Below are 16,282 nucleotides of genomic sequence, written 5' to 3'. Positions count from 1 at the left end.
CGTGTGCGAGCCACACACTGTTGCTGAACAGGTCTGCAAGAGATGAATGGTTCTGGGTAAGAAACGCTGTGATTTGACCTCGCAGTTTGACATCTTTTAATGTTTCATGAAGCACTGGCACTACATCCTTTGCTGCCAAGGCCTCCAGATGCAAAAAAAAACAAACAATGCTTCCAAGTTGAACTCGGAGCTCTGTCAAGTATTCTCCTCATGACCCCAGAGTTTTTTCCTGTCGTGGAGGCCGTCCCATCAGTTGTGATACTGGCGCACATGTCCCAGCTTAGGCCCACTGAACTCACGCTGGAAAGATGTGGCACTTTCCAACATTTTTCCAACATCGCTGGACAAACTGAACTTCACCTCGAGGGTGAACGCCCCCCTCACGGATATATTCCATCATCGCTCAGAGGAAGTCGCCCTATGAAAATGACTCCTTTCGTTATGTAATTATAGGAGCTGCATGTTACGGAGAGTCATGTTACCAGTGGGTGGGCTGCAGAGACCATGCAGGAATCGTTTGCTTTCCTCATTCTGGGAGTTTGCAGGCTCAGGGAGGACCAGCTTATATATGTAGAGAACAGAGAAAACATGTTTTTCATAATATGGTCCTTTAAGGGGATTAATGCTTGCTTCATTGCTGCATAAGGTGATTCTATATTTCACAAAGTAGAAGGGTTACAGGGACACTGTATACACACTACTTTTTGAAAATCTAGTCAAAATCTGAAATCAAATTCACGAGCTTAAGTCAGCAAAATACCACCTCTTACATGTACCACGTCATAGTAAGACAAAAAAAAAAGTTTTCCTGTGCAGAACGCTGCATTGGGTTAGCTGATGATACAGTCATGACCACAAGGGGGTAAATGAAAATTGCTTCTGAACAACTGTCTGAAGCAGAAGGAAACATAAAGACAACTTTTTTTTTTCAGCAGACACCAGACTGAAAGAAATGTAAGCTTTAAATTTACAGACAACGTCAGAACCATCTGATGATCGAGATCACTTTTATCGCCTGGTCTGGCGAAAGTTGTGTGAATCTTCTATGCTGGACGATGGGATTACATTTGATAGATCATACATGAAGTTTTTAATGTGTCCATTTGTACATAACATAAATTTCTGTTGGATTGCAAACATAACGTAACCTGAAGAATATCTTAACATTCTGCTTCAACACATTTTTTTTCTTGATAGTATGTGGTCAGTTTGATGTACAGGATAAGCAACTTAAAAAAAAAAAAAAAAAGAAAAACCCACCGTGTTGCTTTGAAAACACCCTGCCTGGAGCACAGTTCAGTTGCGGACATTGCAGAGTTTACAGCCACACGTGTCATGAAGAACTTCACCTTGATAGCTGCTTTGACTCTCTGCAGCTTTAGTGAGTACTGGCATTGACTTACTGTTTATTCAAATATTTATATAAAAGGACAATATTCATGTTACCTTTTTTGTTATCTGGTATTTGTTTTAGGCTGGATCTCTGCCTCAGCCTCTCAGTCTCAGACTGTGGAGGCTCAGCCTGGTGAAGAAGTCACACTGCAGTGCATGAACACCAATGGCGCAGTGATATTCTGGTTCCGACTGGTCAACAGAACCAAGGTCAGCTGTGTCTCTGTGAAGATCCAACCTGCTGATGCTCAAAACTGTGAAGGATTTGGAAATGGGAGATTTGAAATGAGAAGCAGCAACTCGACGGTCTCTCTGAAAATCAGTTATGTGGCTAAATCTGATGCAGGACTGTATTTCTGTGGATTTTACACCGGCGGAGATCTAACTTTCAATGTAGTATATTTAGATGTCAAAGGTAAGCTCGTTTTAAAGTCGTGTCTTGTCATTCTTTGTCATTTATGTTTATTCTGTATTTCTATACTTGTCTTCATACAACAAACAAAAAAAGTGACTATAGAACATTGGCATATATAATTATGATGTAAATCTCTCTCATTGAAATCAACACAAATATTATCTTTACTCTTACATGAAAAGGCAGCGATGAGTCACATGATGATAAGGACAGCAAAGGTAAAAGTGAAATTCGAGATTACTTTCATTGTGAATTATGGAATGTTTCAGGGATCAGTGTTAATTTTTACTTGGCCTTTCAGGGAAAATCAGATTTAAACTTAACGATCTCTCTTGTAGGAGAGTCTGACAGAATAGCAATGCTGACAAGTGCGATCCTGGGTGCTCTGACTGTTGTCCTCATACTGGTCATCATTGGTCTGGTTGTTAAAGTCAGGAAACTTCAGACAGGTACTTTTTTTCAGTAACTGTCTCCATCTTGTTGCCAGAAATGCTTTTAACGTCTGTCAATACGCTGGAAAACTCACCAGATCTTGTTTGTGCCACACAGCTGTTGAGGAAGAACAGAACCCAGAGCAAATAGAGGTGAGTACCATTTTAATATTTACTTTTATATATTGTTTGATAGAGCTGAACCGAAAAACACCAATAACTGTATTGTATTGGCTCAAATTGGCTTCTACCTTATAAATCTGTGTATCTATACATACATATATGTTATGTATATATTTGTACCTATGAGGCCTATGTATGAGCTGATTAGTCCAAAAATGCACTAGAGAGCACAAACAAGTTCATGTTTGGCATATAAAATGTCCTGCACAGTAGATGTACTTGTCACAATGAGCTCTGAGTAACAATTTGAAGAAATTTACATGTATTAGTCACATTTTATTGGCCATATGTGAGCTGATTGTAGCATGATGTGAAATTGAGACCTTCTGCGTGTCTCTTTATTGCCTATACAAGCCCGTGGATGATTTGCTTAAGCTGTTTAATGCTGCTGGACTGTAGATTTATGTGTGAACAACTTGTGTTGATTTTCTGCCATTCCAAAGGATAAGTCTTTATTCACGTTCTCAAGTGCCTCAAATCAGTTCCCCTCTCCACTCTGTTGGCAGAGAGCTGACGTTAGTTTAGAAGTAGTGCGTGTTTGTAACATTAATGACCAGCTTCCAGCACAACACAGAGCCTCTATAAAGTATACCATGTATACCACCAAGATACCAAGCTACCATGTTGAGACTGTTAATACTGTTTTCACAGAATGTGGGCCGTGACGATGACGTGAACTACGCAGCAGTGACAATTCGACCGAAAGCAAAAAGAAGAGAGCCGGAGCCAAATGTTATCTATGCTTCAACCAGATAGACTCCGGAGGCAACTGGAGCTGATGCTCTATATGGAAATATTTTGGAGCTTTTGTGTGCCATGTTGGTGAGAGCAATTACCAATCCAGCCAAAAGGTTTACTTATTCAATAAAGATCATGTGTTCATCCCTTCTTAAGTGTCTTCCTACCACTGGTATGTTTTGATGGAGGAGCCAGTAAGGACGACGATGACTGCTCAGGTTGTTTTATAGTAAGAGATAGATTCAGGTCTCTGACAGTGGAGGAGTGAGTGAGGCACACATCACTTGTTTGACAGGAAGAGACAGCACAGTGTGGTCTGAGCACAACTGAGGTGAAAATCTTGAGGCCTATAGATCAAAGCTTTCTAATAAAAGAATCTGACATGGCACAGTGAATACTGACTGAGGGAAGCTGTATAGGGGCTATACAGGATATCAATGTAAAAACTGAATATCATAACCAAGATATCATAACATCAAAAGACAGCTAAGAGGGCCTACTCTGGATATTTCCTGGTGAAACATACAACCCATCCTAGATTTATGCCTGAAGTTGTTTAATAGATTTGCATGTTTACTTCAAGGGGAGATTGAAGCTGGTTAAGCCAGACTAAGACCACAGCTGACACCATTCAAGGGTTTTTGCTTCCTCATACCTTTTCACAGTGTGTGGACGAGGCACCAGACACATTGAGACACCAGAGGATAAGAGTGTGCATCAATTTCTTTTTTCTAGTTGTCATAAATGTAAGCCATGCAGAACGTGGTAAATGAAACAGAACAGTCACCACCCTTCTGCGGTACTTTCTCTTTGTCTTAGACCATCAGGCTTTGTCTGGACACATTTGAACATGAGTCAAGGGGTTTGCACAAAGCAGCAAGTGAAAGAACACAAATGCAGACAACCTGGCGGACAGGGTCAGCAGGTGAACTCTATGTTTGCTTCTAAGTTGCTATGTAAGATTACAGACGAAAAAAAGAAAACACGTCCAAACAGAAGTGACAAGGAATCTGGGAGTTTAACAGGAATGGGAAAGAGAAAGAGTTCAGGGGGCTGGAAAGCAGAGCACAAAGTGACACGAGACACAGATTGGTGGATATCGGTGGATGTGGGAGTAAAGGGTACGTGATGCCCCTCCTGCATTCAGGGATACAGGACCAGGACATCCAGGCTTGGGACTAGTTGAATTGGAAAGTTGGTGACTTGGGTGCAGGCAGAAGGCTAGCAGACCAGTGGCTAGCCAACTAAGAGAGAGATGACAGGCTACAATCTAGAGGCTACTGGACTGGGATGAAGACCTAGGCCAAAAAATGTGGAGGCTACCCAACTAGGAGGCAGGCCTGAGGCTAATGATACAGAGGCTACAGACAAGAGAAGAAATTGGAAGATGCAGAAGAGTCTGGAATGAGTGGTTCCTGGATGTTGGTGGGAAATCCTGAGGGCATCTGGGTGGCCTTCACAAAAGTGGAAATCAAATTGGGATGCAGTGCTTGATTACGCGGAAACGAAATACAATTATACAACAAATATGTCAACACAACGTGCATAAAAAAATACCACCCAGCAAAACAGTCTACTCCATAACTTATTAAGGTAACATACGTTAAGGCCATCGTCATTTGCAGTCTCCAGCAGTTGTCCACTCACCACTGAAACATTTTTTTTAAGGAAATGATCATGTTTCTTGTTTGTTATCTGCTGTTTGTTTCAGGCTGGATCTCTGCCTCAGTCTCTCAGTCTCAGACTGTGGAGGCTCAGCCTGGTGAAGAAGTCACACTGCGGTGCAACAACACCCACAACAATGGTGCGGTGATATTCTGGTTCAGACTGGACAACAGAACCGAGGTCAGCTGTGTCTCTGTCATGATCCACTCCAATGAAGCTAAATACTGCGAAGGATTTCAAAATGGGAAATTTGAAATGAGAAGCAGCAACAACATTGTCTCTCTCAAAATCGGTTATGTGGTCAAATCTGATGCTGGACTGTATTTCTGTGGATTTTACACTGATGGAATTCCAACTTTCAGTGTCATACGTTTAAATGTCAAAGGTAAGGTCATTCTAAAGTCTAGTCACGTCTTCCATAATTGTCTTCTTACAATAAAGGAAACGAAAACATTGGCTAAATTTGATAATGACGTAAATCTGTCAAAACTAAATCAAGACTAATTTTCACCTTATTTCTTTAAAAGGCAGCAATGAGCCACATGATGACGAGGACAGCAAAGGTAAAAGCGAGATTCTACTGGAGATTTCTTTCAGTGTGCAGATCATGAAATGTTCGAAGGTGAAACAGTTGAAGCTCAATCTTTACTTTTACCTTTACAATCTCTTCGGTAGGAGAGTCTGACAGAATAGCAAAGCTGACGAGTGTGACCCTGGGTGCTCTGACTGTTGTCCTTCTGCTGGTCATCATCGGTCTGGTCGTTAAAAACAGGAAAATTCCAGTTAGTGTCTCAGTCTTGTTGAAATTGCCCAATTATATTTTAGGTCCACAAGAGAACACTAACAACTTCAACTAACTTCTGGCGTATAAAATGTTCTGCTCAGTAGATGTAATTGTCACAATCCTATAAAGGAGCTCTGAGAAACAATTTGAAGCAATTTATATGTATTAGTCACTTTTTATTGGCCATATGTGAGTAGATCTGAGCATGATTTGAAAATGAGACCTCGTGTCAGTTCCCCTCTCTGCTCCTTTAGTTTAGAAATGTTTTTTTGTAACATCAACAACCAGCTTCCAGCACAACACAGAGCGTCTTTAAAGTATGCTGTTTGACATGTGTATCTGTGTACTACTGTCTACAGAATCTGCTCTACGATCAGCTGAGGGATGCAGCCCTGGGTTTTCACCCAACACCAGTAAGAAGCAGGAGGCCTGCATCAGAGAGAGAAGTGGAAACTCATGTCATTTATACTGCCAGCAGACAGACTCAGAGGGGTTCAGAGTTCAACTGATGCTTTTATCATGTTAAATCTGTTATCTGCTGTTGTGTTCTCTGACTAAATAACAGACTCGTCCAAGCGCTTTCGCTATCATGTCGTCCTGGTTTTGTCTGAGCTTGTGACTGTCCAGATTGAACAGTGATAGATGGAGGTCTATAGCAACAGAGGAGTGAGTGAGGTTCACCTCACTTGTTTGACAGGAAGACGCAGGGCAGTGTGGTCTGAGCACAACTGAGCAGAAAACCATAAGGTCTGTTAGATCAACACGCTGTGGGAATGAAGTCTGAAATAAAGCAGTTACTGTTTCTGAAGAACATCAACGTGGAGACATTTCAACTGTGACATGCCTGAATTGAAAAATAAAATCTATTTTTAAAAGACTGCTCGTTGTGGTTGTGAATATTTCAAATGTTCACATCCATACTCAATTGTTAATACACCTGTGATACTAGCTAACCTTTATGCATCTAATTGGGATAATTATATTTTTTTCTCTGGTTTGCTATATAGTTTGCTATATACCCAATTTAGACTCCCTCTTTTTAATTCTAGCTGTTTCAAATCTATGTTGAAGCATGATCCCCACTGTTTGGACTTATTCCTTTTTTCTCCTATGTACATCAGACATTTTCCCTGATCGATTAGATTTTTAGTAGATAATCGTTTACTCTCTTCAGCCAAAGCCTGTTTTATACAATGCCATAGTCATATCAGACCACTCCCCCCTTACAGCCACTGTTAGGTTTGCGCACAACACTCCCAGTCTAGCCAGTAAGATTCTTGCTGTCACTGATTTAAACAAGCGGCTGCCTCACAGCTTACCACGAAGATTGGAACAGCTAAGGGTTATGATAAAATAATAGATAATATGTTCAGGGATTTATGTAGTTCAGTTTATTCTTCTGAGCATGATTCTTGTCCCACATTTGACAGTTTGTTTTTTTCTAACCCACTCAGTGACATCACTTTACGCAATATATCATGTTACACACAAGACAAGTAAACACACTCCAGTGTGTACAATTGGTGGAGATACCCTTTATGTGGTGAACTTAAACTTTGATTGCAAAAAAAAAAAGATGAAATCAACAAAATGATATGTATAGTGTATAGCTACATTATATCTCTGGTGTTTAATATTCAAACCATGAACTTGGATGAAATGACATCTTTTCCACAGCTAACACAAAAAAAGGCCAGTATTATTGGAGTTTCAAAATGGAAAAGAAATTACAAACGTCATTCACAAAGACCTGAAAAATGAACTTTGTGTGATAAAAAGAATTGCAAGCTAAATCATATGTGAGTTTATTTGCATGCTGCAATAGAAAATAAAATACCTGTGTTTTGCCTTGGGTCGAAAGACATGCTTATACTTCATTGTCTCTTCACTGGATTGCTGTCTAACTGGACGGGCAGTGCAGGAATCACCTGACACTGAGACAATTATATGTCACGCAGAAAGCTGCTCATTTATAGCAAATGCCAAGTAAAGGAGTGACTGTCAAAACGTTTTGCGAATTAAAAAAATGAGATCCCGCCGTCTTTATTCAGACATCATGTGGTTGTGACGGATTTGGTGCGCAGTAAAGCAGATGCTGTAAAATCTATGAATAGAAGGTCATACGATTAAATGTTAACCAACCACTGCTCAGCCAGTCAGGTGACTTTTGCTTACCTTTGGGTCAGTTAACCTTTCAATGTATGACTGGGTTTGCCATTGACAAACAGTTACTCAAATGTCCTATTCTATCACAATTTTGAGTTTGATAACAAAGTTTTGCTCTGTTCTTTGTTATCATCAAAGCTATCAAATTGGTGCATAGTTTATCAGGAATAAGGGGGGAAAAAAAAAAAACAGATTAATGTAGCGGCAGTGTTTTACTGACTGACGTAATGAACCTGTATACTGCTGAGTACACACCTCCGCCTCACATGACAGTGACCTCATTCACGCAGCTGCCGCACGCCTCCTCTCCAGTCGGCCCAAAATCCAGTTCTGTGTTTGCAGGCAACCTCCTTTTGTGATCACAAACAACATTCTTCACCCCTGACCAACTGTACACAGACCTCACAGCCATCACTTGCACTTAAAATGGGTTTTTTTTCTGAACATATCATCTGTTTTAGGCTATATGTTCTTTGTTTGGTTGGGAAATTATGGTAGTCTTAAACAGCTGCATGTGACCTTTTGTACGACAACAATATTAACCAGCCAACAGTGTAAAGAAAGTAGAACAGGCATGATTCATTGTTACTGCCCCTAATGGCCCTTTATCTTGATGTGAGCCTGATAACAGAGGGTTCTCGCTCTTGACTTTCATGAGATTGTGCGGTGAAAGATAAAACCTGGAGGCAGGATTTTCTCCCGGAGCGTCAGGGGTCTGTGTTTATAAGGAAGTGCCTCCACTCTCCAGCACCAGAGGGTTTGTTGCTGCTTGAGAGCGGGAGTGTGGAAGACTAAAACATGAAAGTCTTCGTGGCTTTAGCCTGCATTCTGGCATGCTGCCTGGCCCAGGCACCTCACCCATGCAGTAAGTAAAATAACAGAGACAAATCTGATTGTGGTCGTACGATTCCTCAGTTCTTTCTTGTTTCATTTCTGCTTTTGAAATTCTTAAGAGTAGTGGTACTGGCAATGTTTTGTTGTATGATAACACTCTGATCATTTCATAACGCAGGAACTCCTCCTTTTCTGACCGGGGCCCTCACCGTGGTGAGTATTTACCATGTGTTACTTGTGCTTTTTACCTGGCACCCGTGATTTCAGCACACTGACAAAATGCAGATTACAATGCCTGAAAGGAAAACTGAATCAAACCGTCTCTCTCCAGTCCACACAGAATGAGAAGCTGTGGGCCTATGCCAACTATGAGTATGATGCATTCGGAAGGCGCCTGCGACTAACTGAGATTGCCAACTACGAGAATAAGACACTCACCATTGATTTACTTATGCTCTACAGAGAGGTGACCAAAGCAATGACATGAACATGCCACACATTGTATTAACACACAAATATATACCTGGATTAATGTATTTTATCATATGATATGTATGTATATATGTATATACGTACGTGTACGTGTGTGTGTGTATATATATATATATATATATATATATATATATATATATATATATATATATATATATATATATATATATATATATATATATATATATATATATATATATATATATATATATATAATAAGCAATTGGTCCTCCTCGTTCCCTGACTTTCATCCATCAGGCTGCCATGTATGAGATTGACACCAAAACTCGGACATGCAAGAAACTGCCTCTGAAAGAGGACTTCCATCCTTGGGAAATCCCCAAAAGTGCATCTCTGGTGGGCCAGGCTGTTCTGGGCAGCTCCTCTGGACCTGGACAGGGACTTCTGGTCAACACTTGGATAGGAGATCTTCCACAAGGAGGAGGTCAGAGATCATGCAATCATTCGAACTCTGTTCATCCTTCTCGTGTTACTGACACATTCATTTTCATATCTGATCCTACAGGGAAGTTCGTATGCACAGTCACTGAATTCGGATGCATTCCTGTCAACACGGTGTACCACACTGACCAGTTTGGATGGATGGTGACAAGGTTAGTTAGCATTAACATCAACACAGTAAAAAATGACTCCAAATGCAGAAAGGACTGATTAATAACGACTGACTTTTGAAAATCAGAAATATTCACATCCCAAAAGTGATCATTGTGTCATTGTCTTTATGTTGGCCAGCCTCTTCAACAACGTCATTGGGATCACAGACCCCGGTAAGCTCGACCTTCCGGACTTTTGCCAGAGCGCAGAGATCGAGACCGGCAGTGAAGACGAGCCAGACAGCTTCCTCAAGTTGTTCCATAAGAAGCAGTGAGGGCCTCCTTTTTAGCTGCCTCTGATTTTTAAACCAAACAAGTGGAGCTACAGAATCATAGCTTCGTCATGTTCTATATGTCACATTTATTCCTGCTAAGAACATCATTTCAAGCATCTTGGACTTTGCATCTCAGACAAAGTGTAAAGTTGCACCAAGAAATGTTTTTGCATTGGCAATAAATCAAAAACATACAACCATCTTCTGTTTTCGACGGATCAATAAATCAATGAAAAATCCAAGTATACTAGTAACAAATGCACATGTTTCGCCTTGTCTCGTGTTTATAGTGACAGCAAACATCTTCACAATATTCCTTCGTAATATGAGGGGATGCATGACAGGAATTTAAGAGTTGAATGTGAACCCCTTCGAACTGCAGAGTGTCAGGTGACGACAGAAAAACTCATCAACCTGAATAATTCACTTATAAACTCAAAATATATTTAAAAAAAATAATAATAATTTATCCAGTGACCTTCTACAGCTTGTTTAAAAACAAGCCAGTTTCAGAAATTCTGTGCACTGCGATGATGACTACTGAATATGACTCTTTGCACTATTTTGTTACTTTGTTTTCAGTGGCCGTCTTGCTGTGGCAGCGTTTGTGAGCAAACTGTCTCTGTAAGATTAATGTCAGTCAATTTTAATGAATACATGTGTGTTGAGACTATAAGTCTGATATTTGTTTGGACAAAAATTCATGTTGTACTCACGTCAAAAAACACTAATTCGTTTAAACAAATACAGGTGAAGTGAGAAATGTATGGAAGCCGAGAATGGCCATGGATTTATAGTTTTTTTTTTTTTTTTATGCACATTTATCTAGTGATAACAACTTGTTGTCTGGTTATCTCGATATAACAAAGGTTGTTTTCTCGACCAAGAAACACATGACAGGCTACAATCCGGAGGCTGCTGGACTGGGAGGGAGACCTGAGCTAAAAATTCTGAGGCTACACAACCAGGATGCAGGCCTGAGGCTGATGATACAGAGGCTACAGACAGAAGCAGAAATTGGAGGATACAGAGGAGTCTGGAATGAGTGGCTCCTGGATGTTGGTGGGAAATCCTGAGGGCATCTGGGGAACCATGATGGCAAAGCTTCACAAAAACGGAGGAAGTGGAAATCAAATCAGGTTGCAGATATAGCCTCCACCAGCAAGAGCCCACAAGGTTGATGCTGAGCCCTCAGCATAGGCTGTATAGGCGAATGCTAAGGGTGCCATCATCCAGCGGGGGAGCCACCAACTATTTCTACTATTATTTCAAAATATTATGTAAGCCCACGACAATATAACTTCATAATAAAGCCTATGAAATAATGGAGAGGCCTTTTTGCTGGGTTCCTGGCTGGCTTGTTACCTGCCCTCTGTTAGGGTGCGGGGTCGAGGGGCAAGCTGCCTGATACTGACCGGACCCTGACCCTCGAGACCAAGAGGGAGATTTATTGATGAATACTGTAGCAGAAACACAACGTCAAAAAGACTGAAACCATCCAGCGCCAAGGGAAGGGAAAGAAGGAACGAAGAGGAAGAAAAAACGTGAAATATATAGAGGCGCAGTAACGTCAATTTGATGAAGTGAATGAAATGAATAGGTTAATGCATCATAGTTCCCGTTGCTGAAGCAGTGTTAACTAGTTAGCTTACTTCAGACAATAGCAGCATTGTTTAATAATCAGTACATAGTCTGAGTCAACACAAGTTAATGTTACTCTACCTTAAATGCATCCGAGGCATTTGGAAAGTTAACATTTGGCCTGTTTAGGTGTTATTTTAACCTGTTGGCTGTTTTCCTGCTTGTATGTGAGTTAAAATGCTATTAGTTAGTAGTACTTGTAAGCCTTTGGTTTATTGTGTTCAGGTGGTCAGGGTTTAATGGCTCTGTTTTTAGGTGTGTCAGCCTCACTCTGGAAAGACGTGACATTTTCCAACATTTTCTAGCACATTCAGAAGAACAGTGTGTCTGTGGTTGAAGGAACTGCCAAATTTGAAAGCTGCAAGGGAAGCAGACCTCTGCTGTTAAAATAGTATGTAGAAAAGGATGTTTACAGTAAAGCATGCTATACTGTGTTAGTGGAAACAATATCAACTACTACCATTAAACACTGTATAACCACTGTTTTAAAACTGTAGTGAAAATGTGAAATCAAATTTACTAGCTTAAGTCAGCCTTGCAAAAACACAATACCACTTCCAACATGCACCACCTTATACCGAAGCAAAAAAAGGTTTCCCTTTGCAGAACGCCTCATTTGGTTCACTGGTGATGATACGGTCATGAGCACAAGGGGATAAATGAGTGGTAAATTGCTTCAACACAGTTGTCTGAAATGGAAGGAAATTTCAAGACAGCTTAGTTTTTTTTTTTTTTTTCACTAGTCACTAGACCAGAAAAAAGGTTAAGCTTTGAATTTGCAGACAACCTCAGAACCATATGATGATCGAGATCATTTTTTATAAACAAAAATTGTGTAACTGTTCTATTGGATGATGGGATTAGATAATCTTACATAAAGTTGTAAAAATAACATTGGCTGAAGAATATCTTAACATTCTGTATCAACACTTTTCTTCCTGACTGCATGTTTGTGGTCAGTTTGATGTACAGAATGAGCAACTTAAAAAAAAAACACCGCACCTCGTTGCTTTGAAAGCACCCTGACTGGGGCACAGTTCAGTTGCAGACATTGCAGAGGTTACAGCCACACGCGCCATGAAGAACTTCACCTTGTTAGCAGCTTTGAGTCTCTGCAACGTCGGTGAGTACTGGCACTGAATTACTGTTTATTGACATGTTTATCTAAAAGGTGAATATTCATGTTGCCTTATTGTCATCTGCTATTTGTTTCAGGCTGGATCTCTGCCTCAGTCTCTCAGACTCAGACTGTGGAGGTTCAGCCTGGTAATGAAGTCACACTGCAGTGCAACATGAACACCAATGGCGCAGTGATATTCTGGTTCCGACTGGTCCACAGAACCAAGGTCAGCTGTGTCTCTGTGAAGATCCAACCTGCTGATGCTCAAAACTGCGAAGGATTTGGAAATGGGAGATCTTAAATGAGAAGCAGCGACTTGACGGTCTCTCTGAAAATCAGTTCTGTGGCTAAATCTGATGCTGGGCTGTATTTCTGTGGATTTTACACTGGTGGAGATCTAACTTTCAATGTAGTATATTTAGATGTCAAAGGTAAGATCGTTCTAAAGTCGTGTCTTGTCATTCTTTGTCATTTATGTTTATTCTGTATTTCTATACTTGTCTTCACACAACACAAACAATCGTGGCTATTAAAACACTATCAAATGTAATTATGATGTAAATCTATCACAGTAAAATCAAGGCAAATATTATTTTTACTCTTTTTCTTTAAAAGGGACCAATGAGCCACATGATGACGAGGACAGCAAAAGTAAGATTCTACTATTTTTTTTTTTTTTTTTTTTTAATCATAGCCTAATCTCAAGCCTTTCAGGGGACATAACATTAAACCTGAGTGATCTTTCCTGCAGAACACTGTGATGGAGTAGGAAAGCTGACGAGTGCGATCCTGGGCGGCCTGACCTTTTTCCTTGTGAATGTCATTGTTGGGCTGGTTGTGAAAGTCAGGAGACTTCAGACAGGTACTTCAGGAGCATGTTTTATTATCACTTGATTGTTTTTACAAATTCTGGGTAAAATCTGTGTCAGTATGATGAAAAACTACAAAACTGCTTTGTGCCCTTGTCTCTATCATTCAGCTGCCAGTGAAGAAAATAATCCACAACAGTGTGAGGTGAATCAAGTTTTTTTCTTTACTGTCACATGTCTTCACATGTTGAAATCACTCCAAGTCATGAACATTTTAATATTGCGAAAAGGTCAAATAAACAATGATTAAATGGCTGACTTTTCCAAGTGCTTGTATTATCGTTTCTTGCTAGTTTTGTCTGACGTTGGTCACTGTCCAGATCGAGCATAGTTAGATAGACAGATAGATAGTAGAGGAGGAGTGAGCGAGGTTCACCTCACTTGTTTGACAGGAAGAGGCAGCGCAGTGTGGTCTGAGCGCAACTGAGGGCAAAACCATGAGGTCTGTTAGATCAACGCGCTGCGGAAATGAAGTCTGAAATAAAGCATTTGCTCTTTTTGAAGGAAGTCAGTGTGGAGACATTTCAACTGTGACATGCTTGAACTGAAAAAATAAAATCTATTTTTAAAAAGATTGGTCGTTGTGGTTGTGAATATTTATGGCACCCACATGCCTTCTGCTGCGCCATGCACTGTGCTGACAGTCTGAATCAGGGATCACATCTGTATCTTCACACTTCTGGCAGACTGACACCCATCTGTCAACCTAATGAAAAGTTGACCATGCAGAGTGACACCTTTACAGCCTGATATGAAACCATCCACACTGGATCACAGCTACAAACATATTCATTGATATATACCCAGTATAACGAACTCACCTGCGTATATAAAAAAGGTTGTGTTAATTGTTACGCATTTAAAGCAATAATCATATTACTTGTAACTACTTAACAATAGAGGGGAATTAGTTAATCTACTACATCTGTGATTCAGCAAAGATCGAGCTGAAGTGCTTTCCAGCAGCTCCACAGTAGCCGGCTGTTAACAGGAGAGGAATTGCCATGATGGCTCAATATGGGTCTCAGAGAGCATTTTCAGGCAGTCTGTCCTAGCAGGCATGCATAGTGTTGCAGCAGTTGTTCACACAATTGACAGAAATAGATGTGTGAACAAAGACTCAGGCTCCTCTCTCACCCACAATAGCTTGTCTGCTGAATGGAGCTGGAGGAGGAACTAACCTAACAATACATAGACGAGAGGAGGGAAAGAAGAGAGACAACCAGAGTCCTCAGCGAGTGCCGAGTTCAGGGACGGGCCTCGATGAAAACACACAGGAACACACACCCTCGCCACTGCCCACTTATTTACAGCTAAAGTACTCTGGCTGTTTAGGGCAAATAATCACTCACATAACAGCATCAAATGTCCAGTATAAAAAGAGTAAGACTACAGGAGTGGGATGAAGATCCCTTTGTCTAAAATTAAATTTGTGAAAAAGATTCAACATTAAGGTGAATTTAATATTTTCCTCGACAGTCTCGCTGTAAAGCCACTGATGATTGTTGAATATCCATATAGGGGAGGCTGCTGGGAGGTAGGTAGGTGGGGTGATCAAGCTGAGCATTACCAATGTATTTTAACTGAAATGTTGAGGTTGTAATGTCCCTTGAAGTTCAACATATCTGGCATTCAAATATGTTCAAATGAGTGAAAACTGAGTATAAACCTGATACTTGCATTTAAATCTGTGCCACTTGAGGTCGCCATTATTTATTTATTCCTTTATTTCTTCTCTTCGGGCGCGCAATGAATCTTGGGATACCACAAAGGGTAGCAGTGGTGCAGCCTCTGAAAACCGGTAAAAGAAGGGCACATTTGTGGGGTGCATTTGGAGGAGCCTTTGAATTGGGAGAGCCTTCGCGTGGCGTAGTGGCGTAATTGGCCTTAAAATGTGCACTCCGAAGGGTGCAGACCCTGAACTGAGACACTATTTGCATGCTTATGTTAAGGGATGTTTGAAAACCACACCTGACACCATTCCAGGGTTTCTGCTTCTGGACTGAAAACGACAGCAGAGGATAAGAGTGTGCAAACCACTCGTCTGCTGTCAATATGGCATGTGTAAAAGTGTTGGAAACAAGGATCTTTACAGTAAAGCATGCTATGTTGTGTTAGAGGGAATAATCTATATCAACTACTACTAGTAAACACTGTTTAACCACTACTTCTTAAAAATTCAGTTAATCGTAAATTAAAATCAGCCTTGCAAAAAAACACCTCCAATACCACCTCCAGCATGTACCACTTTATGCGACAGAAACTGTTTTCCTGTGCAGAATGCTTCATTTAGTTCACTGGTGAAGGTACAGTCGTGACCACAAAGGGTGTAAATGAAAATTGCTTCTACATAACTGTCTGAAACGGAAGGAAAAATGTGGACAACCCCAGAAACAAACAATTTTTTTTTTGTATTTTTAATATTGGATGATGGGATTAGATTTGACATTCTTATATGATCTTGCATTGTATTGTAAAAATAACACCATCAGAAGAATAACGTAACATTCTGCGTCAACACTTTTCTTCCTGACAGCAGGTTTGTAGTCAGTTTGATGAACAGGATAAGGAACTTAAGACACACCCCGTCTCTTTGCCTTAAAAGCACCCTGACTGGAGCACAGCTCAGTTGCGGTAATTGCAGGGTAACAGCAACACGCGCC

The 16,282-nt window shown here is 40.5% G+C and overlaps 3 protein-coding genes across 3 annotated transcripts; all 3 read left to right on the top strand.

Annotated features, from left to right (window-relative positions):
- The first annotated feature begins 1,278 nt into the window (after positions 1–1,278).
- Positions 1,279–3,567, top strand: LOC119027506. The gene is made up of 6 exons (XM_037112769.1): positions 1,279–1,381; positions 1,475–1,807; positions 1,990–2,025; positions 2,146–2,256; positions 2,357–2,391; positions 3,073–3,567. The coding sequence occupies exons 1-6, from the start codon at positions 1,336–1,338 to the stop codon at positions 3,175–3,177; spliced, it is 666 nt and encodes a 221-aa protein (XP_036968664.1). The 5' UTR covers positions 1,279–1,335; the 3' UTR covers positions 3,178–3,567.
- Positions 3,568–4,186: 619 nt separating this feature from the next.
- LOC119027755 lies at positions 4,187–6,365 on the top strand. The gene is made up of 5 exons (XM_037113189.1): positions 4,187–4,280; positions 4,889–5,209; positions 5,352–5,387; positions 5,500–5,606; positions 5,968–6,365. Exons 1-5 carry the CDS (start codon positions 4,187–4,189, stop codon positions 6,115–6,117), a joined length of 708 nt encoding a protein of 235 aa, XP_036969084.1. The 3' UTR covers positions 6,118–6,365.
- A 2,144-nt stretch (positions 6,366–8,509) lies between these two features.
- LOC119027507 (ependymin-1-like) lies at positions 8,510–10,251 on the top strand. The gene is made up of 6 exons (XM_037112771.1): positions 8,510–8,639; positions 8,787–8,821; positions 8,940–9,074; positions 9,359–9,545; positions 9,627–9,714; positions 9,854–10,251. Exons 1-6 carry the CDS (start codon positions 8,573–8,575, stop codon positions 9,987–9,989), a joined length of 648 nt encoding a protein of 215 aa, XP_036968666.1. The 5' UTR covers positions 8,510–8,572; the 3' UTR covers positions 9,990–10,251.
- Positions 10,252–16,282: the final 6,031 nt, after the last annotated feature.

The sequence above is a fragment of the Acanthopagrus latus genome, chromosome 10, assembly GCF_904848185.1.
Source record: "Acanthopagrus latus isolate v.2019 chromosome 10, fAcaLat1.1, whole genome shotgun sequence".
Classification (NCBI taxonomy): Eukaryota; Metazoa; Chordata; class Actinopteri; order Spariformes; family Sparidae; genus Acanthopagrus; species Acanthopagrus latus.
This window is presented reverse-complemented; position numbering and strand designations above follow the sequence as displayed.